Genomic DNA, 22,893 nt, shown 5'->3' on the forward strand with positions numbered 1-22,893 from the left:
CATTCATATAAAAAGTTAAACTAAAAACATTGCTAGGCATCATTATTAAAAAAGGGAAAAAAATCCCACACCTTCTCCTTTTATATATTAACACGCACTTTCACGGGGAGCTACCGTGCGCCTCATTTCCAGCAATGGGGCATAGCCTAGGAAATCCAGATTCCCGTTCTCTTTTTAACATATATTAAATAACTAGGGTCTGTACCAATACAAATATTGTATATATTCATGCACTGTGGTTATGTTCGTAGTAGCCTACCAAGGCACGGGTTTTGTGTCATTTCCCCCCCACCCCTCCATTTCGGCATGCAGTGCTAGAGATGTTTGCTGTTCAAAAAAAACTGCTGTGGGATTTGGCTCTAGTCTGATTTTCACACTAGAGGACAGGGAAATCCTTCCAGCATAGACTTCAAAATAAATAAGTAAAAGAAGGGAAAGGCCTTTGTTCAACATCTTGCACCGATCACGTCGACTCAGTTAAAACATGCCCTAACCCTCCCTACAGTCCCCAGAAAGCATGTCACTCAGGCGATGTAATTACATTTCTCCGGTCAAATACTTTATATATAAAGTAGGACGCCAAAATTGTTCCTTCTGTACATCTTCATTCATGTGACAGCTGTAGTGTTTTGATTTGGCATAACAGATCTTCAAGTCTAAATTGGTTTCTAGCTCCCATCTCATCTCGGCGTACCACCATTTGCATTACCTGCTATGTAGTGCATGTAATTGAAGTACCTAGGTATGCTCATTAAAATAAATGCATAATTTAACTGTATATAAACAGCTGCCAAAATTAACAGCTGTTAACCTGGCTGTATTTCGAAGGCTTGTAAAACTTGCATATTTTAGAACTGTTCTGCACCTATAAAAGGCCTGGGCCTGCAAATAGCTAGGCAGGTGCTTATCTTCAAGGATTTGAAGAATGTCATGGGATTATAATGGCTGAAAGTCCCCCCGGGCCCCTACGAGCACCGCAGGTCGTGCCTGGGAGGGGCAGCGTGGCCAGCCATGACTCAGAACAGTTGTGTCAAGGAAGACAACGAGAGCGGGAGTGACTAATGTCGACCGGGTTTAGGCACTAGATATATTCCCTCAGATGTTGAATGTATCTGAAATTAGACCAAACATCTCTGTCGGACTTGGACAAGGTGAAAGCGTATTCCAAAATGGCCTTTATAAAACATGCCCGGAATTATGAAAAATTAAACCTATATGATGTCTGTTTATGTACAGCTTTAATAGAAAACAAATCCTAATCTAGAGTATCAAAAGACCGCATTCATATAAACGTATGAGAGCATCTAATAGAAAAGTAAAAAGTGTAAAACACAAACTTTTTTTGGAATGTAAATATCCTAAAAAAGTTGTTGTTTAAAAAAAAAAACAACACCCCAAAACAAACCCAAAACAAAAAAACAAAACAGGAATTCGTGTGCCGCAAAAAAAAAAAAAAAAAAAATGAAGAGGACTACATCTCCCCTCGTCTACGAGTTTTTGCTGCAACATCTCTGCCTTCCTCTTCCTCCTCTTCCTCCTCATAGTTCTCTTCACGAGCTTCTTTCTGGTTGTTCTCGTCTTGCATTTCTTGCTCTTGATCTGCCCCTCCATTATTCTTTTCATCTGCCTGATTGGGAAAAACAAAAGAACAACAACAAAAAAATTAAAAAACAAACCAGATTCAGTGCAACTACCAGTTTCCTTATAGTTTATTTTGGGGCAATGAGATGAAGTTAAGGAAAAGGAAAAATGACTGTCAGCTGGAGCTGTTAGAGCTGACGGGCAGAAACAGGAAAAGATTTCCAAGGACCTCCAGGCAGCAAAAATGGATGTGGGGGTGGAAGGATGAGCAAAAGGAAGCTGGGACAGCATGAAATTTTAAGGTCTATGATCTAAAGCAAGCTACGACAATTATTATGTAATGTCACTGTGACATGATCACAGCTATGTCAAGTGTTTAATCGTGTCACCCAGTTCGTGGGTTTACGCGGTACTTACATTTTCGTCATTTTCACCATATGGCTCTTCAGCATTGCGTTCCAGTTCTCGTTTCTTCTCTTCAGTCAAATCTTCCTGGATCTACAAAGCACAGAGATGTTCTGTGTATTTTAATTTCCTTTAAAAAAAGTAGCCTGTGGCATAAACGTACACATTTTCACAGCTCCACTTTTACAGAATGAAGATTCAAAAGAAAGGGAGGAGAGGCCATAGAGAGGTTAAAGGAGGGGAAAAAAACCCCAAACCAACCACCCAACAATCAGGAAACTCACTTCCTCTGAGAGCGTATTTAACTTTTAACTATAATTTTCACAGACCCTCTCATCACAGGTTAACACATTTAGATTTTATTCCATGTTTTAATGCTACATATATATTTTCTCCTTGTCCTTCATAGTAAGAGTGTCATGACACAGCAAAGAGTCGCTACCAACACTTCCACCCCCCTGCAGACTCCTAGAACCATCTGAGTTCCGATATGTGATGTAGGTATTTAACGGTAACTTTGTCTGTGTTTTCCCAGCAGTTGAATGATCCTTCTGCCAACTGCTCCTGGAAAACCACAAAGAGCAAGGGGGGATTGGGAGTGAAGAATAATCTCTTCCAACTCTATCCTTGAAGAGAGAGCAGGCCACACTGAATCCATTTTCCAGATGTTCAGATCTTGATCTATCACTTCTTTATGTCAGCACTTGCCCTCACTTCCACGTCCTTTTCTAGTTAGACCCAAATTTGAAAGAGGGATGCTTGATTTTCTTTTGAAGTACGCTATTATGCACATCTGCTCCAAATGGTGTCCTGCAAGCTAGGTAAGATGCTTCCGTAAGGCCGTACAGCTCTCCCCGTGGAAAAAAGCTGTTTCACCTGGCTGGGAAGCATTCGCCGCTCAGTGCTGCCACCAACCCCCACCACAAAGGACGATGAGACTGCAGCTTTGGACAGGGCTCCCTTGCTCCCGCAGCCGCTATCGCATCCTCCTGAACAGCAGCAGCAGCCTTCTCAGCGCTGTCAGTAACGGGAGAGCGTATTTAGCACTTGCTGTCAACAGCAGGCAAAGCTGCTTGCGAACAAGTTCTTTGGAGTTAGGTATTGCTGCCAGCAGAAGGGTACCCATCAAGCCTGGATCGCTTTGAGGGATGTATGGGCAAGATTTGAACAAGACCAATGTATGATATTTGAGTCAACCGACTAAAAAACTATTCCCGATTACAGCATCTTAAGTCTTTCTTGATTGCTCATTCAATCACTGCTCACTCTTTTAACGTTTCCAGTAAGTAAGCACACCGGTCATAGTCCTCTCTGAGACATGTATTAAATTACTTCCTGTAAGCCAAAGACTAATTGCCAAAGGCCAACTATTCCCCGTTCCTAATGACTTGGTTTGATTTAAGTAACCGTATTTCGAACTGGTGAATTCCAAGGGCATAGCAGCTAATCTAGACAAAGTGGTCCCCATCAGGGAGCAATGAGCAGCTGTTTCTATTGCTTTTTGTAAATCATTAGGTATGAAGTAGAAAATAGCAATCGATGAGGTATGTACTGAAGAACTGCAGGGCAGCTGATGCTAGTGCATGCATAATGAGCATGCCATTCAACATACAGAGGAAAAAGTCCCTTCCCCTGCTTTCCTCCGCCAGCGCAAAGCAACGTGCTAACAGCTTCCTGACTGACTCCACGAATAGCAGGGGCTTACCCAACTTGGATTGCTTAGGAGGAGCACAGATAAATCCAAGTCAGAGCCAAAGAATAAGTAACTGGCCAAGGAAGCAGTTTGCCCAGAACAGCAGTGTGTGATTAGAGGTGCAGAGTTAGTGACGTTTTCAGTGACCTTCGGAGGGCTTGAGGGTTTCAGGAATTTTTGCTTGCACTGTTCATGGCTTCATCTTTTCAATTATTGCCCAATTAATACTGTGTTGCATGGAAGACTAACAGATTGCAGCGTATAAGCATGAATAACACTGTATGTGTCCAGAAGTGGATAGCAGAGTAATGGCAAAGACTTCCCAGGTTTCATAAAGTCAGACAAAGACTTGGGTTCATTTTGCAGTTATAAAATATACCAAGGTTGAACGTTAACGGAGATGTGCTTTGCTACCTGAGTTCACATTTGCCTTATGTCTCTTTTCTTACCTCTTCTTCTCCTTCTTCCTGGTATTGTTCATCCACATTATCTTCCTGCTGGTCAGGATTTCCTGCCATCTGCAGAAAGATCATGGAAGAATACAGTTCTATGTGCATGCCTATTAGCTTTAGGAGACTGAAGTTTAAAGCTTCTTGTTCTGGAACTAAAACTTTATGTAAAGCTAAAGTAACAATAATAGCATAAGAACTTACAGTGCATTCGTTCGCATTAATGATAGCATGGCTACGTGATTTATAACTGCCCTAAATTAAAAAATAGACAGCAGAATGATTGTAATAAAAGTCACTTCACAGAATAAAGCAGGACTTCCCATACTAAGCAGAAAGACAATGAAATATTCACACCATTAAAGACCAATGCCATAAAAATACAGATTATTTCTGCCTAGAGAAGTTTAAACACAGTTGAAATGTGCAGCATTCACTGGAATTCCGTAGAAGAAAAGCGACATCACTGCTTACAGGTGATTGTCGATGGCATGGAAGCGGCAGAGAAGGGATTTGTGGAAAGACATGAAGATGGCACGAACATGAAGATTGTTCTTGCAGGGGCTTGTGTGAAGGTGAATACAGGGGCTCTGAACTATGAGACTACCGAACCTCGCTGAGCGGCGCCGGTGATGAAAGACATACCAGGGTATCACCGGGAGTAATTCCACACTTTTACCCACATGTGTCATGTATGGCTTAAGAGAGACCTTTAAAACTCCAAGTTCAGTGTTCTCTGGCCAAGCCGTGCTACGCTGTCCTTAGACAGGACCCACAGATGCGTCCCTTCCCTTTACTGACCACTAGGTGCTCTTCCATTCCCGGCTGCCCTTGTTTCTGACTGGTTTGCTTGGGCTTTTCATTTTCATCTGGTAGATTTTCTTCTCTCTCTTGCTCAGCTTCCTCAAATTCATCTTCTCCCTGATTGTTGGGGTCATCAGCAGGATTCACATCTTCCATGGCTGCCTTCTGTAATTTTCAGAAGTGAATGTTAAATATGTATTTTTATCTCACAGTCGAATTCCATGTCACTTGAAAGCTACCCTAGTGTGAGCCAACTCCGTACCCACTGAAACCAGCTGGAATCTCTCTACAGGCATCAGGGGTCACTAGCTCAAACCCTAGCCCATACAGAAGTGTCAGTTCCTGAAAGAAAAAATACTTCAGCGCTAAACACAGACCGAACTGCAGTGCGGGCGTCTGTCTGCTAAAAACCACATTGAAGCCAATGACTTATTTCACACAGGCTGTTGAACTCCTTTTGTTTACTGACTATCTGACAACTGACAAGGCCTGATAAAACCAGGTGAAAAAAGATAAGAGTTTAAATGCTCATGGCTCAAAACAGCTGATGTGATCTTTCAGTACCAGTCTGTCCTGCAGTATTGTCCTTGTCTATGTTTATTATAAAACAAAAGAAAACACCACTCACTTTTCATCATACTTTGCCATTTGGAAAATGAGCATTTTCTTTCTGCTTATCATTTAGTAAAACCATTTCTGGTATCTTTATAGCTGACAAGTTAAAGATTCTTTAGAAATATTTACGGTATAACTTCATTTGCCGAGGGGGAGAGGAGTAAAGACGATACGCTCGATGTTCCATGACACCAAGTGAGACGGAACTTGGGGAAAGGCACAGGACTGAGTCTCCTGCATCCAGAGCTCTGCGCAATTGATATCACAGCTGTGTTCCGTGCTGAAGTATGTTCTCTTCCAAGATCTCCCACCACTTCTCTACTGACTCCGGCTGGTTTCAGTGGCTATTGAGTTGGCTCTTACCCTCTTAACTAATGCTAGTATGAAAAATACCATCACCACTCTTTTTGACTGACCACCAATAAGTTACTCCTGTTATTTTTTTTTTAATCCAAATTCACCTGTTCAAGTCCCAGCTAAGTCCAAATCCTTTATTCCACCTAAAGCACAGATGAAAGGAATGTAGAAAAGCAACTTGCTTCCAACAAGGAAACTTTTTTTGATTTCTTCCCAAATGAGTAAGGACAACTTTAAATAGATCATAGATGTAGATTTAAACTGTCAAACTTGTCTTCCTAGCAGACCTCTGGTTCATCTTATTTCTGTAACGCGCAATTATGTTAGATGAGATTCTGGGTTTTCACTTCAGCAATGACTGCAATCCATAGCATCTTAATTCATACTCACTGATTCATCAGCCTGCTGATTTTCTACTTGATGTTCTGGTTCTTGCTGCTCATTTGCATTATTTTGATCATCATCTTCACCTTCATCCTGGTGCTGGTTGTCACGTTCATAAGCTGACAAATTTTTGATATTATTATTTTATTACAGCCGTTTCTAGTTAGCCCTTTTAAGAAAGAGTCTCCTATGTACTAGCTTCCATACATGCTTTTAGCAGTAGGCAGCCTTTACCTAAGGGGCTTACCTGAACAGATAATGCTAACGGAATTGTTTTACTGCTAGTAGGAAACCAGCACTGAAAGATTATATAATTTGAAGAGATCAAACAAAATCATAGGCAGAGCCAGGAATGTAAACAAGATCCACAAAGCCCTATCCTGGTAGCTCAATCAAAAGGACACTTTTCCCTTCAGGAACGCAGATGTGATCTTTAGTGTATTTCCCACAGTCAGTTCAGCCAGTGTTATCTGAGCTTCTGGTTTTAAACTGCAAGTTTATATTTCACTTGAATCCAAATTGGATATGAAATGACTATTAAAATCTCTCATGAAAGGCAGTACACAGGGAACCTGTGAACATGGTAGGGACATAAATTTTATCTTACCTCCTTCCTCTTCCTGGATACCTTGCTCTTCTTCCCCTTGGACAATATCATGGTCCACATTATCAAAATGAGCCTGTTGGCTGAGAAAATTAAATGCAAATACATCATTTCAGTTTCAAAAAAGCGTGGTTTTGCCTTAATAATCAAACCATCCTACTGCATCTCTGCCTCTCCCAGCTCCTGCCAGAATGGGTTCCAGTTTAGCTTTCTCTTACCTAATATTTTCTCACATCATCTATCCTGAAAGAAGATATACTTTATAGAACAAAGACTTTCTTGTCCTACTATACTAACTTCTGTGCTTGTATTTCTCCATATATCAATGGGATCTACCTTGTATTTTCAAAATTCCTAAACTAGTATATTCCATAATCAAAGCACAAATACTATGAACTGGAAGCAAAGAACCCTTCAGATAAAGGGTCTTAAAGACAGACTACATGGATCAGTTATTTTGTTTACTAAGCAGTTTTAGCTTTCATCTTGAAAGGGGTTTACTTGTGTCGTCGTTCTTCCAGGACTGAATATTTTGACTATCAATTTATGAAAGGCTTTCTCACACCAAAATCCTTTTAGAACACGGGTCAAGTAAATAATTAATATTTCAATGTTTCAGCAAAGAAAATTCAATGGGCTTAAGATTCCAAAAGACAAAAAATTGTCACTAACAATTTTAAACTAAACAGAAGCATGAGGAAATATGACAGGGAGGGTGCAAGGCACGTAGAAGCTACAATATCATGAATATAACTGCATTCACAGTAACTTTATGACACTAACAGGGTGTTGGTTTCTCCTGAAATCATGCTTTTGTCTCTACAATGCAAATAATACTAGTCGCTCCTGTCCAGAAAGTCCTCATGGAATTACTTAAAACCAGCATCTTGCCTTTAAGAGGAACTTCAGCTTAGGTACCTTAATGCGTATCTGATACTGGAGCTCCTCAGTACTACAAGATCATGATTTCTGCTTAGCGGAAAATAGTTACTAATTTAAAGCAAGCTTTAAGACAAGGGACATTGTATGCCAGAAGCCCTTAACCTCCTCCGAGGACGTGCATGGCGACAGGCACTCATTACTCCAGAGGCTTCCATAGTAAAAAGTGGGGGGGGAAGGAAAAAACCCCCTTAAAACAGCAATCAGATTTATCCTTGGAAAGAAGGAGATGAGGCTCACTGAGTTTAGTTTCTGGGCAGTCTAGGTTTATAGCATTAAACCACCCTCTTTCCAAAGGTGGTATGGTGGAAGCCATAAAACCCAGAGCACAAACCGTGACAAACTCACGTAAAAGAATTTAACCTTAGCCGGTTTTTATAGAGTTTGTCTCCTTGTTCTGCCTGTTTCTGCAGCTGAAGCTCTTTTTCTTGAAGCTGTTGCTGCCGTAATAGTTGCCCTCGCAGTCTCTGCTGGTGTAGCGATTCCTGATGCTCTCGTAGCTGATAGGCTTCCTCTGCTCTTTGGGCTGCAAGATGTTGCTGCTCTAGTTGTTGTTCATAAGCTGGCTTATGTCTCTTTGTTACAGCTTTTGTTGATGTTATCTGTCAAAGAAGCGAGTTAGTCATAGATTAATCATAATTTCAGTGATCAGAAACAAGCATGCAGAAATCTGTGACCAGAGGGAAAATTACGCAGATGCTACACGCAAGAGGCAGAATTACAGTAAAGTTACTTTAAGTTTTCGTGTCTCTGTTTAAAGTTTAATTTTTTTTTTTTTAACACACTGGAAGTGTTGGGGTGTCTGTGGAGGACAGGGGAAGAAAGAGGAGATAATGGGCTGGGGGAAGCCGTGCTTTTCTTACACGTCAAGAATAATAAACCCTCCCAATATATTACCAGTAAAAGCAAGTTTTGACGGCTGACAATTAAGACAGTAAATATGCTTCATTGATTTAACTGGTAATTTCAGTAGGGGCTGCTTTAAGCTTTAAATGAGACTTTGCACATTTTTACAGCCAGTAGTAACTTTAACTAACCCCAGGTTCACAGCTTAACCTATTGCTACTGTTTTAATCCATGGTGCCTCTTCAACAATGGTTTCTCATCACACTGGAGTTAGAGAATTAATCTCCTAGGAGAGTAAGTGTTTACAGAGCCTATGGTGAGATCAGTAAAATATATTTTCCACTGGAGATCCGATCTAGAATGTAAATCCAGGTTTGCTGGTTTTATTTAGAGCTGCATAGAGCAAGACTTGCCATTGCTGTGCACTGATTTCCCCTGGCTATTTTAGTCATGTTCATCTTGCAGTTAAAATTTCCCGTCAAACGACAACGAATGTTTAGATGGAAATGTGTTTACAGAAGGTAGGTTGATCTGACAAGGAAACACACTGCAATTTGCTGAGATGCATCAAATTAGTAAGGCAGGACAGCTCTCCATCAGAGTGCTGAAGCTAGATCTCATTCGCGTCAGGTATCTTCTGCCCATCAGCCACCACAGGCCTCAAACTTAAAGGAGGAGATGGGATTCAATCTGACCGCTCTTTTTTTCCATCTGCTGCTTTTTATCAGCAGAATTAATGTTCGTTAAGCTGCATTTGGCAAGCACTGCAGTATGTGTGTGCTGAAGTTGAGCCTGAATCCATGCATCCAAGTGCTCTGAATCCCAAATTTTCTATAAATATGACACTTTTATCTAAAAACCAGTGAGTGCTCCAAATCCCAAACTTTCCATAAATACGACACTGATTTTACCTAGAAATAGGTGAGCGCGATACCGGGCCAGCAGTGAGAAGAGATGCCTCCATTTAAACAGCAAATCTAATCAATTAGCAGAAAAGAGCTCCCTACCTCTGAATGAAGATGATCGCCCAACATGTTGGTTTCTTCTTCTTTCTGTTCCTGTTTTTTCCACTCATGCTCTTCTGGTACTTGATCCTGTTCCTCCTCTAAGTGCTCAGGCTGACCTGCCTGCTCCATTTCTTCCTCTTCAAGTTCTTTTTTGCGTTCCTCTTCAACTTGATCAACATGTCGCTCATCATCCTCTCCAGCTTCTTGTTGCTCCTGAATATTTAGTCCTTTGGCATGCTGGCCCTCATTAGCCCTTCCTTGCAGATGAAAAGGCTCAGCTCTCTCTTCTTTTTCCTGGGTATTTATTTCTTCTCTCTCTTTTGGCTTCTCATTCTGCAAAACGTACACAAGATTATGTGTGCACAAGATATTATGGATTTTATATTTTCAAGAGAGCCAAGGGCCAGATACGGATGTCTTTATTCCAGCCTGCAGTAGTGCAGCTGTTGTCAGGAGAGCAAAATGCCTGCTTTGGAACAAGCTACCCCTCCTGCCAAATGGTGTCAATACCTGACCCTTGGCTCTGCACGGCTACGCAAGGTGTTGTACAATTGCATCATGAGTAGGTTAAGCCTCGTTTTATCTGAAGTAGAACAAAACACTATTACAATTCTGTGTCTACAAAGGAAGCTTTGTATTTTTATTTCCTGTAGGTTCTGCTGGCCAAGAACTCTCGTAAAACAAACCCACAGCTGATATTGTAACTTCAAGACTTTACCTACAATTTTGCTTTTTTTCCTTTTTGAACATCCGATAGTGTGCCAATTTTAAATAGACTAACTTTAAGCGTGCTACTGAAACTTTATAAAACACGTGAAAAGGCAATTTTTTCAGAACTTGTTAAAGCTTTTCTGTAACACGAGACACCTAAAATTTTAGAGACCGCTTATTCAAAAAATTAAGATTTTTAGCAACTTGTTAAAACAGTTTACATAAACCAGTTTTAAGTGCATTTACAGTCACGTGTGAAAGGTGACTGTGAATACATTTTTCTACTACTCAGTAAGATTAAACTGTTCCTTACTACTTTACTCAAGAACTGACAAATGCGTACAATTAAACATATGCTTCTGTGGGAAGTTAAGCGCATAGCTACTATTTTGCTGAATAAGAACCATTTCCTATAGCGTCTGTAGCCAGTCAGTATGTTATACCTCCTTATGCTCTTCAGCCACAGCTTCATGGTGTATCGGGAGGTCACTGTGGGGAGACAGCACTCGCACCTCTGGTTGCTCGTTCGGTAGTTCTGCCTTCTCAGGCTGTCGGAACGTTGGCATTTTGTTGAGCGTGTCCTTCAACTGCTTGTATTCCTCCACCTGGGACTAAAGTCAACACAATAATTATAGCGCGTCCAAATCAATTTCTTAATAAAACGTAGTCACCTCGGAGTGAACTTGCTGGCAAGACATATGGTAGAAAAGACTCAATATTTGCATCAGAGCGAATAATTTTAAAATTGGTTGTTTCCACGCACTAGATAGCATTGATTCATCATGATCTTTTCAGCTGAAGTGCACATGCATACAAAGTATATTAGAAAAATCTCTGTGGGACAAAGACGAAGATTTGGTTTATTCATGCCAAGCAGGTGAATTGTCAAAAGGGGAGGATGCTGTTTTCTTGGCAGACTAAAGCGAGGGAAATCGAGAGCACCACAACTTCTCCTTTACTGGTAGAAGGAAGTGCAGTTCTTTCAGAAACAGTAGCTTTAAAGTATATATACAAGTCATGAAAATGCCAAATCCTCAACATTTAGACAGGTGTTACACAAGACAACAGCCAACATACAGAACTGAGGCAAAGAACGCCTTTGGCAAAGAGCAAGGAAAAAGGAAAAAAAAAAAAAAAAAAAGAGGGAAAAAAAAAAAAGAAAATACAAATTTCTAAAGTCTTCCTGAAATACAACAGTAAAATGTTGTAATTTGATTTGCTGTTTAACTTTGCACAAGATCGGGATACTTTCAAAAAGTCCAGTGTGAGAATCCAGACTGGTTGGTACAGCAGTCCCTGTCTATACAGTAGACATACAAGAAAGACTATCTCATAAAGTAAAAATTTTGCGATGGATAGGATTTATAAAAGCTGACCAGCTGCATACAGGAAAGGTGGTGCCCCACGAGATGGTTTCTCTGTTGCTCCAGCGGAGGTGGTGGGTGTGTTTACTACTCATTTTGAAGTCGGAGGTGCATTTCATAATGCTTCTTAAAATTCAGGTTAAAAAACCGGCTATGGTTTACACTCGGTGACCGTGTACGTCATTTTGTGTGTTATGTGGTATCATAGCAATCAATAGTACAGCAGACAGGCATGATGCATTGATGTACAATGCATAATACTCATACAAAACAATATCCACAGTGCTACAGATTGACATGATGCAATGCGTAACAGCTCCGAAGCTAGACGCACCTCGAAGCATCTTCAAAAGACTATGGCATCCATTAAAACAGACGGGCCTAAAAGCAAAGCAGAATGCACAGTAATTACTCTTGTCATTCCAGAGGGATACTTCTGCTTCCTGATTAACTGCTGGAGAGTCCAATAAGAAGTTTTAGAGAAAAAAAATATTATTTACTTAAGACTAATACGCAGGTCTCTGATTATTTTTCCCCCCCAGTCACTGACCATGCAGAGAGACTAATCTACTAGGATATTTAAACAGTGCATGTCCAGATCAGAATTCAAGTGCTCCATTCTGCTGCACGAGTTGCTAAGCTGAAAATTGCGATTCAAGGCCATAGCCTAGAAGGTATTAATACTGACAGAAAGACAGGGTTTATAAAAATATATAATGAATCTGTCTGGCTGTTTCAGCTATGGAAAAGTACAAAGATTACAATGCCTTAAAGATTCAGGTCACAAATTCATTAGTGCAGTATTGACTACTGATATTTAATGTCTAGAATACTCTTAGAAATAGAGGAGTCATTTACTGAGCTGCGTTTCTAAGCAGTAATCCCATGTGAACTTTCTGTAACTGGTTTGCAGGAGAAACCATGCAGCTGTGCTAAATACCTTCTGTTCTAAAAGAATATGCAAGACCCTTGTGTTGAAGGAAAGGCTCTCCATATGATAAATGCCACGTTCTGACTCCAGATAGAAAGGCTTTGTGTGACACAGGTTTTCTAGTTAAAGAACTGAATCAAAGCCAGGAGAAGTATATGGAGCTTCCCTTTGGATTTGGTGAACCTTAAATCAGCCCCTGCATCTGCCCTTGTGGAATTTCAGGTGTTAGCAAATACATACCAAGCAGCTAATGCGGCCAGTGGGAGAAGAGCTTAAAATTAGCTGCCAGCATATTTTAGTACTGGAAATTAAGATTCTTCATATATTTAGTCTACAAGGGACTCTCCTGGTCTTTCCCTGTTTTTTTAATATCTACACACATTGACATGCACAACAAGCAGAACTGGGGAGAAAAAAAAAAAAGATCCAATACTTTTAATGCTGCTAATGATTTTGTGGACTGTGAAAATACTTAAATGAAGAAAATTAGTCAGGAATAAAAATAACTTCACACTGCCTCATTGCCTTTGCCTCTGATCCTTCACCAATAGTCTTCCTCTGCTCCAACATTACTCCTACTTTCAGATTCCCTGTGGCCTACACAGCTTGTACTGGTACAGCTGACTGAATTTGCAATAGTCTAGCAAAGTTTGCGCTTCACAGATAGTTCACTTGAAAATGACATTTAAGAAAGAAAATGCTGCAGCTTCTTTTTAACTAATTTGAGTTCCACCAGGAGTTTACACTCCTCTATACCTACTCTACCTCTGCTGCACTGATGTATACAGCCTTAAAAGCATTCCAGTCATACACAAAAAGAGACTTTATAGTATACCAGCATCCAGGTCTTTATAATGATACATGTGAATGTCAGCGTGGCATGTTAAATTAATGGAAGTTCTATCAGAGAAGACAGAGAAAGAAAAGTATTCGGACAGCTCTCACAGAAGCAGAGATACTCTTCTTATCAGTAATACATGCACTCTTGGGCGTATAAAACAGCTTTTTATTTTCCAACAGCCCTATGATTTGTTGCAGCTTCTTCTTAAGAGCAACCCTTCAACTCATGCATTTCCCTGCAGTGTGCAGCACGGTGCTACCTGCAAAGTCCCCATGCGAAAGGCTACATGCATAACATTCCAGTCAGCTGAACTAGGAGAAACAAGTTTTAGGAAGGTTAGAGCTGGTAGAAGCCGCTTTCCTTTCTGACCTGTGCAGCAGCTAGTGCACTCTTGTGGTCTTCCAATGTCACTACAAGCTGGTTGTGTTGGGAGAGTAAGTTCTTATGCTGTTGCTACACAAAAAGAAGAACAGTACATGTTTCACATAAAGTTCATTCTAAAGGCAAATTAGGTAGCCTGGGGGATTTTGAACTAGGAAGATAATTCAATTTATTTCGAAAAGAAAATGCTGAGCTGGAATGACAGCATTTATTTATTTAAGATGGAATGCATATTAAACACGCAGAGAAAGGGAGCATGCCAAGAATTTTGGAGGCCAGAATTTGTATGACTCAAAGTTAAAAGTTGGAGTAGACGTTGATGCAAAATAGAGCTGGAAAACATTCATTTCAGCAATATTAATTTGCCAAAACACAATTCTTAACTTGCAAAGTCAAATTTCCAATTTCAATTTCTATACTAAATACTTCTCTTCCATTTTTTTTTTTTTTTTTTTCAAATGAGCATGTACCTGAAGTGCAGGCAGCAAAAGACACAAAATCCAGTTCAGCCATATTCCTCTCCTTTTTGCCACGTAACAGAAACTACAAGTCTTCAGCATAGCCGATTTCTGGCTTGTTAAAACTCGGGAAAATTGTTCTTTTTACTAATGGTCTTGGAAGTTCTCAAAGCAAAGCCTACCTTGACATCTTGTAGCTGGGTGTGAATGTCTTGGTGAGCTTTTCTCAACTGTCTGTTCTCCTCCCGTAAGTTATACAGGGATTCTGTTTAAAAGAAATAACATACAGAATTTAAACCCGGTCAGATTTATAACACTAGATTAAGCACCGAAATTAAGACTGTGACACAAACTACCTAAAATCCTACACAATTGCTATAGTAAAAATGGATTAGAGTAATTGTATGGCTTCTTTACGTTACATCTCTCCCCAGCCCTACAAAAAGCCTTACCTTTTCAAGCAGAAAATCGTAAAATTTGGCTAAATTTTTTATTTAGCGCACCCAGTCTGCAACTGGAATTATGCATCACTTTTCACACTGGGGACTACAGACAGAAAAATTCATTACAGTAATCTGAATCTTTAAAACGCAGAGAGGAAGCCACCCTCTTCTCTTCCCCCACATCACATCTGGCGAGTGAGAATTTTATGTCGTAGGACTAAGCTATTCTTCTGGAAGAGGTGCCCAGATGGCCAGCATACTTAAAAAGCTTTATGTTCCGCAACCAGGGAGAGGGGCTTCTCTTCCCACTTCTTACATTATGTAGATGTGGAATATTGCAAGCAGATACAGGCAAGCTCTTCCCACACTCCAAGCTGCTAGGCTGCAATCCAGCTCAGTCCAAGAGCTAGCTGGATGACTGCACTGGTGTGGTGCCAAGGCAGAACTAATAAACCCAGCCTCTGCCTGCAAAATACTGCGCAGACAAAACTGCAGACAGCTCCAAAACTAACTCATGTGTTAGCGACACACAGCAGAAAGTGGCTGAAGGCCCTTGATGGGGAGAGCCCCATCCTTTCGTTCTATGCAATTGTGTAATTAGGATCAAATAGGTCTGCAAACTGCAAAGAATCTCTTTAATAGGAAACTGGATGCCAAGAGTAAAAAAATGAGTACTTCATCATCCAAGTATACAGGTGCAACATGTTTCAGGAAGCTGATACATACAGAGAAAATGAGGTCTAAATTGTATATAAAGTCACTTCATAAAGAGGCACAATTAATCTCTGATAGAAATGGCAAACATTCTTAGATTGCCTTTCATTTACAAAAAAAAAAAGAGTAAAGAGGCAAATCGATTTTTCCAGGTTTATACAAGTCTTAGAACTAAAAATGAAAGACTGCATAAACCAGCCACTGACATTTGATGGGCTTTTAAGTGCTGTGTTTCTTACCATTTCTCTAATCTAGACAGAAACACAAAGCACACATATGAATACATTTCAGAAAGAGGCCACAGAAAATCATCAGTGAAATGTAAATTACTGGGAGGCGTAAGATCCATGGAATGACCTGTTAGTGAGAACAGAGAAAATGCCTTTCTGTCCCACATCACACAAAACACAATGACAACTACACATTTTTTATTCGGGCAGCCAGATACAGGTTGCATATACCCTTCAGCTTAGAGATCTCCTGCTCTTTTTCCTGCTGCAGTTGTAAGTACCGCTCCTTGTGATCACTGAACGTCCTGCTAAACTCTTCTCCTTGTTTTCGGTGATCTTCCTCAAGGTCAGCATGCTGTTTCTTTAGTTCTTCATGTTGACTCTGCAAACACCAAGTTGGACACTGGAACAGTCCCGTATCTACATATCTGGCTAATATTGTCTTTGGCAATTTGTTAAATAAGTCCAGATGAATAGGAAGCATTCATAACAAGAAGTTTATTATTCAAAGCATGCATATTGCAGCTCCTCTCAAACAGAAAATGATCTCTGTGATGAGCAGTCTCCTGTTTTAGGGCTACGTCACCTCGCCCTGCAGTTGCACTGTCCCATTGGGAGCTGCTGAATGCGTCTAAGAAATTCTTTACATGCCAAACTATGTAAAGTCTGGTAAGTCAGTGTTCCATACAAGTAATTACGTTCGATAAGATTAAGTTACCCGCTGGAAAAACGGCAGTAAAGCATCTTTTAAGGGTACTGTTGCAAGAGGAAGTCACCATCGATGTACTGACATGCTGGAGTGAACTAGCAGAAGCCAGCGAGGCCGTATCTCCCCGACATAGCAGAATGCCAGTGTCCTGGGAAAGTGGGTTATCTCAGCTGCCTACCTTCAACATCTGGTGTTGTACACTCAGCGCACTGTATCGGCTATTTGAGTCTTGCTGTAAAAGGAAAACACTAGCGTTAAACAGAACAATGCTGTCATTCCCCTAACCTCTGCACATGCAGTTATTTAGGAGTCACAAACGGAGGGACGTAACTCCCCAGGAAACAAATGAATCTCTCCACTTGCTTTGGAACATAGCAAGCATATATACTTTGCACTTATTGCAGCAACAATGTATTTTAACTTAGGTTACTCAGCTCACAAACTGCTCCCCAGTTACAACATGAAGTAGCCATAAAATCCTAATTTACTCGCTTTATAAAGAATTCTGTACGGGTCTCTGGGTCCTTTGCCAGATACAGCTTTCCTTCTGGCACTTGGTATATAAACCAAAGTTTCCTGATGTTTTTATACTTTCCAGTTCAAAGACCACGTGTTAGAAAGTTGTCACTGTCCTTTTCCCTGTGGGCTAAGCTACAAAAAGATTTCTAATGCCTTATTATTCCCCCTTAAAAATGGTAACATGACATTTGAACTACCATAATATAAACAGGGGGATATTTTCTAAATTTATTTTCTGGAAAGATATTAGAATTTCCTATTAAGCTCAAATAATCAGGAACTGCAGAGCACTTATGCGTGCCGAGTAGAAATCAAGTAAGTGAGCGCTCTTTCAGTCAGTATTTTGTGAGACTTCTTCGAACAGTTGTAACTGCAAAGCATTTCCTTTTTCTTGCAACTCACGTAGCATCAACTATTAAAAACTTATACTAGGAATGATGACTTACCCTTCCTTTATTTAGTGTTTCCTGTGCTTCTAGTTTATAAACAAGAAAATCTACAACATAAAAGGGAAAATACTGATGAAAAAACCCAGGAAGATTAGAACCTGTACTTAAATAACATAACTGTTGCGTACATAAATCCTCTTAAAGAGACGAATACTTATGCAGTTACAGTTTTCCAAAAGATCTTCAAAAAAACTACAGAGACTTTAACAAAATGCTCAAATTTTGACAAAATATTTTCATTAAAAAGTTTCAGGAAATATTTTCATTAAAAAGTTTCAGGAAATATTTTCAATAAAAAGTTTCATATCTTAGTGTGAGATATAGGGGGTACAGGCTCAAGACTACGGATGGGTAATTAAATCTGTTACATGAACTCTCTCAGTAGAGGCCCAGTAGCATCATTCAAAAGGAAAAGGACATTTATAAACCACATATTCTTGTATTAGCATAAAAAAAAAAAAATGTACTTTAAGAAGTGTAAAAGTCTAGTCTAAGTTTAAACAAAAAAAAATTTTCCCCTTTAGTTCCTTGATCCTCTTTTCAAGATTTGAAAATGCCAACTCACCTTTGCATAGCAATAGGACAGCTCTACGCTAGATGGCACCAGAAAGCTGTCAAGGACTGCACAGTAAGAATAATTTCTTACATGTTCTTAATCTTTGCTAAAGTAGGTATTTTAATTCAGCAGCTGAGTCCTCAGTTTTAGGAAGAACACAGGCTTTACTCTGAAAATTGTAGTGAATTTAGAGCAACAGACTCAAAGAAAACCAAGAGGATTGCATTCTGCTGAAGTTTCATCGAGGGCTGATGTGTAAGAAATACAATGTGTGCCAGCATTTCCCCCTCACACACACCTAGAACTTAGTTTTAATCAGAAAAAAAAAAAAATGTTAGCATGCGTTTACCCTTAAGCATGTGTAAAAATACTGATTCAGAGTCTAATTTCACATTGACGGAATGCAGGAAAAGATCCCATGGTTTTGGTACAAGTTTTAAATTTTCAGCATGCCACAACAGGATTTACACATGCCCATATTCCACATACGTGTTAGGTTTTTGTACATTGATACACACATATCCTCTCTGGATACTATGCCATGTTGCAGTGATCTATAAACAGTACTAAAAAGATTATTACTTTTTAAAAAGATTAGATTAAAAAAAAAATTAAAAATATGTACTAAAAAGACCACCACAGATCTGCCAAGGTGGTCCTGCTAATGTGTTAGACATTGGTAACTCATTTAAAACTGAACAAAATACATCTGAAGTTAACTTCTAAAATAATATCTTAAATGTCAAAGTGAAAAGCATGTTTTTACCTTCTTTCGCTTTCTTATGTTCAAGCCTTTCCTTTTGTAATGACTTTTCTAATCTTGACCTGTGCTCATATACAACTGAAAAGAGAAATTTTGTACACAATTCATTTTAAAAGTAATACATACAAAAAACCACCACCCACCCCCAGCACACCCAGAGAGCGTTGGCACGGAATGTACCAGGAAAATACAAGTGGAATGAGGTCATAGGATAAAGGCCTGTTTGTATCATTTGGGACAGTAACTTTTTTTTCTTTTCTGCATGCTTTATTGATCCTGAATTCCGGGTTATTTCCATTGCATAATGTGATAAGTGCGTAAGTGATTTGTTTTTCCCATGCTTTCATTCTCTCCTGCCTTGTTTGTAAAGAGACAGGGAAGTAAGACAGGACAACCTTAGTGCCAGAGTAAATCCTTTCAGCAAAGTCACAAAGGAGGGAAGAGATGCACAAGAGCAGGACGGCCGAGAAAGGCTAAGCAGCCCGTCTGGTGTACCACTGCACCTAAGACATGGAGAACCTCAGATCCATTCCTAAAGTCTTCCAAAAACTTGGACAACTCAGTTTTCTGTGACCTTCCTTTTTGTTAAGCCCAGATCCTTAACACCACAGTGCTGCTGACGCACAGACTGCACGATGAAATGCTGAGGTATCGTGTCCTCAATTTCTTTGTGAGGACATGCCAACAGCAGGGTGTATATATATATGTGTGTGTGTGTATATATATACATATATATGCTAAAGCACCTTGTACTTGCATGGAATACCCACATACTCTGAGGAGGATTCGGGGGGGTTTTTTGAGGGGTTTTTTTCACCCCCTGGTTAAGGAGATAAAGGAGGAAGGACAGAAGAAATTATATGAAGGGCTGGGATAGCTGAAGTATAAAGCTGAACTGGATGCTTGTCTGTAAGGCTAGGGTATCAGAGACTGCTCGTCAGGAAATCATTTCAGTTTGAGAGTAAAATTTAATCTTCACTGATTTTAAAATCCATTTGTGCATTTTCTTTAATTGAGTCAAACTACCCACATGACAGTCTAGAGGTGAATGAAGCAGCGGTCTGCGTACAGCACTTCAGCCAAAAAGCACCAAGCTGAGGTTTTCGGGACACCACTCCATAGCACAACCCGCAACACCCTCAGCAGACCAGGTAACAGTAGTCACGTGCTGTAGCGCTGTCCCCTCCAGTGGGGTCACCGACTACAAAAAAATACCTGTGGTATTTTGTAGAGTTTGGCAAAGATGTCAGAGCACCTCTCCAAGCCCTTTGAGCTGACACTGCTGCCAGAAGAGGTGGTTCTCCTGCTTGTTCTCATGCTGTCCTTCCCTTTGCTCTCACTGCTGCGGGTGATGGGGAGCAGGACCTGGCAGCTGGGGACAGGGCGTGTAACAATTTCTTCTGCTGGCAGTGCCGGCTTGCGCCGTTTCTAAGAGAGCAGCAGTGACGACTGGCAGTGACCTGGAACGCTGGGTAGCACTGCAGGAGACTGACTGCTCCAGGTTTGACCACAGAAAGCAGGAACAACCTTATTTCTAGAATTTTACGGTATGACAGCTACTCTTGGTCATATCAGTGGTCCAACAGACCAACCGTGCCATCTCTCAGGACGTGACGAGCAGATGCCTAATACACAATACACACAATGAGTTTCCAGTATTTCTTTGGCACTGTCTCCCAGCAATTTATGACTCCCAAAGACTGTCCGAGGCGCCTGCAGGTCCTTTGCATACACCATTCCAAAATGGATTTTACATTTATGAATTTCTCTAATTGTTTGTCGTATCCACGTGTATTTAGGTCATCCAGCATCCTCTGGCAGAGAGTGCCACCACTTAGCTGCCAGTAAAGCACCATTTCATTCAGGCTTGTGTTTTGAACATCTAGTTTCGGATGTCTCTCACAAGCGATGGGGCACATCGGTCCCTATTGACCCTTTCCTCACCACTCACTAGACTGAAGGATCATTATCTGAAATGGCCTACCAAGTTTGCAGCAAAGAAAAGATATTAATTAAAACTCCCACAAATGTACATTTGCTCAAGCTCAGGTTAACACAAGTACTTTTCCCTGTCCAAATTATAATTTGCACTCTTGTAAAGAGTTATTAACTTGTATTAATGCAATGTGTGATTTTGCCTTCACAACTAGGAAACTCATTTTCCGAGAAGTAAACCATTGGTGAACATAAGCCTTCAACAGGAAGCATCAAATAAAGATTTGTATCTTGGCAGGTACAGAAAACTCCTCTTGCACCTTAAAACGTGTTCTTAATTCCACCAAGGTGCATTCTGCAGGCCCTTTAGCTACGGGCTTATCTACCAGTGTTTACGTTTTGGCTTAGAAGCTGGATTGCTCATCAATCCTTGTCACCTATCTCTACTTTGCTATTTATCTTCTAAAGTCAAGGGCATCAGTCAAGATGAACTAATGTATCAACATCCTCTGCAACAAAACAAGCATGTAATGAATATTCACAAAGTCACCAGCAAGTGAGCTTCCAGAGAAGGGGTCAAAAAAAAAAAAAAAAAAAAAAAATGGCAGGACTACAGTAATGGTTTTATGTCGGCACCAAAGATTGTGAATGCCAAATGACATTGCAAAAGGAACAGTGGTTGTAGCATAGCAACTCAGGAGAGAAATGAAAATCCATAATGGGTTTCCCCTCCCATACAATCAGGGGTGGAAATAGGCTTTTTGGCAAACGGACTAAACCACAAACGGATTCAGAGGTAACATTTTCCATTTCACTCCTTTGTCTGCAAGCATACCTTCCTCAGCTCCTCCTAGTTTTTTAACAAGGGCGGGGAGAACCCTGCACGACAAACCCCTAACAAGGGCAGGAAGAAAGGAGAAAGAGAATGCAATAGGTTGGATTTTAGGGCCCGCAGTGCTCTGTACCCTTCACAGCTAATTGCGTCTCTGCTGAGCTTCGGCTTTCCCATCTTCACCCTGCACTTCCAAGCAACGCTCTACAGCCCTCCCAGGCAGTGCATCCTTACTGCTACCTGCTGCGTGCTAACCTTTGAAATACTGGAACAAAGCTGGCAATGTCTTAAAATAGCCCTTCAGATGGCCAAAAAGGGCTAAGAAAAACTTCCTCCCACACCTCGTCCCTTCTAGTTCATTTACTAGTTGGTTCAGCAATGTTTTTCTCTGATAGAAGTCCATAATGTGCAACATAATGAAGCTTTTGATTAAGAAAATAATTACTAAAAAAGCATAGCTTCCATATTTTCTCACTTGCTCTTTTGGGGAGGAGGTTGTAGGTCAGATTTTGTAACTACATATAGGAGTTTATCTCCCATAAACATAAATTATTCCCACCAGTCAGGAACTTCCTAGGCAAGAGTCCAAACTATAAGGCTCTTGTTACTACAGCAGGGGATTTCTCCTTCTTCACTACCAGCCTGGATATAAGCTGTCTGAGCAAGAATCTCAAACAAATAAATACATTGAAAAACATGTTTTCTATTATAGGTTTCCCAGCCAGAGGGGTGAAACCTATATAAGGAACCCGGCAAATTCCTACTGGTGTGATGCACCAATGTGGCACTTCACAAATAATTTTTTTCATAGGGTAAGGTCTTAATTTTGTCCTGTTCTTTCCACAAATAATTGAACTTTGTTTCTATGTTAATAGAACGGTACAAAAGAGGGAAAACACATTGTCATCTAATGGCTAACATGCCCTATTCCAAAGCTAGAATAACCGCATGTATCAGTTTAATTCTTTAAGTTACCTATATAACATAACCTACAAGAACAAAGAACAACATGAACCCACAGAGAGGGGATCCAGCCTCACAGAGCAAAGCCCAGAAACAGAACCAGTAACGTCACAGCTAGTTAAACCACCTTTTGCCTTCAACAAGGAAGTATTTAACAGTTCTTTGATTGATCCCAATTAAATCAAGTCCTTGATTTAAGATTTTTGTCATGCAGAAAGGGAAGTGGAGGAGAAGGCGGGGGTGCGATGCTCTACAGGTTCTCAGAAGATTAAACCACTTTGACCATTACTGGACGTTACTTGCAACACAGGAGTCAAGCAATCCCGTGAAGGCAAGCTTATTTAACAGTCACGGTTATTTCTCTTATCTTTGCTTTGCACCTCTAAGCAGTAAAACAATTATTAAGCCAA

General features: G+C 40.3%; 1 protein-coding gene across 1 annotated transcript in view; it reads right to left on the reverse strand.

Moving 5' to 3' along the window:
• Positions 1 to 1,471: 1,471 nt before the first annotated feature.
• Positions 1,472 to 22,893, reverse strand: part of GOLIM4 (golgi integral membrane protein 4) — a 32,950-nt gene continuing 11,528 nt past the window's right edge. Inside the window, exons 2-17 of the mRNA XM_075716903.1 lie at positions 18,757 to 18,831; positions 17,432 to 17,481; positions 16,645 to 16,698; positions 15,989 to 16,139; positions 14,553 to 14,635; positions 13,901 to 13,984; positions 12,172 to 12,210; positions 10,839 to 11,006; positions 9,685 to 10,017; positions 8,195 to 8,433; positions 6,896 to 6,975; positions 6,295 to 6,407; positions 4,930 to 5,097; positions 4,129 to 4,197; positions 1,999 to 2,079; positions 1,472 to 1,627 (exon numbers count right to left, since the gene is read on the reverse strand). Of these exons, the coding sequence (XP_075573018.1) occupies positions 1,472 to 1,627; positions 1,999 to 2,079; positions 4,129 to 4,197; positions 4,930 to 5,097; positions 6,295 to 6,407; positions 6,896 to 6,975; positions 8,195 to 8,433; positions 9,685 to 10,017; positions 10,839 to 11,006; positions 12,172 to 12,210; positions 13,901 to 13,984; positions 14,553 to 14,635; positions 15,989 to 16,139; positions 16,645 to 16,698; positions 17,432 to 17,481; positions 18,757 to 18,831 (1,943 nt within the window). The remainder of the gene's footprint in view (positions 1,628 to 1,998; positions 2,080 to 4,128; positions 4,198 to 4,929; positions 5,098 to 6,294; positions 6,408 to 6,895; positions 6,976 to 8,194; positions 8,434 to 9,684; positions 10,018 to 10,838; positions 11,007 to 12,171; positions 12,211 to 13,900; positions 13,985 to 14,552; positions 14,636 to 15,988; positions 16,140 to 16,644; positions 16,699 to 17,431; positions 17,482 to 18,756; positions 18,832 to 22,893) is intronic.

This window comes from Pelecanus crispus, chromosome 9 (assembly GCF_030463565.1).
Source record: "Pelecanus crispus isolate bPelCri1 chromosome 9, bPelCri1.pri, whole genome shotgun sequence".
Taxonomy (NCBI): domain Eukaryota; kingdom Metazoa; phylum Chordata; class Aves; order Pelecaniformes; family Pelecanidae; genus Pelecanus; species Pelecanus crispus.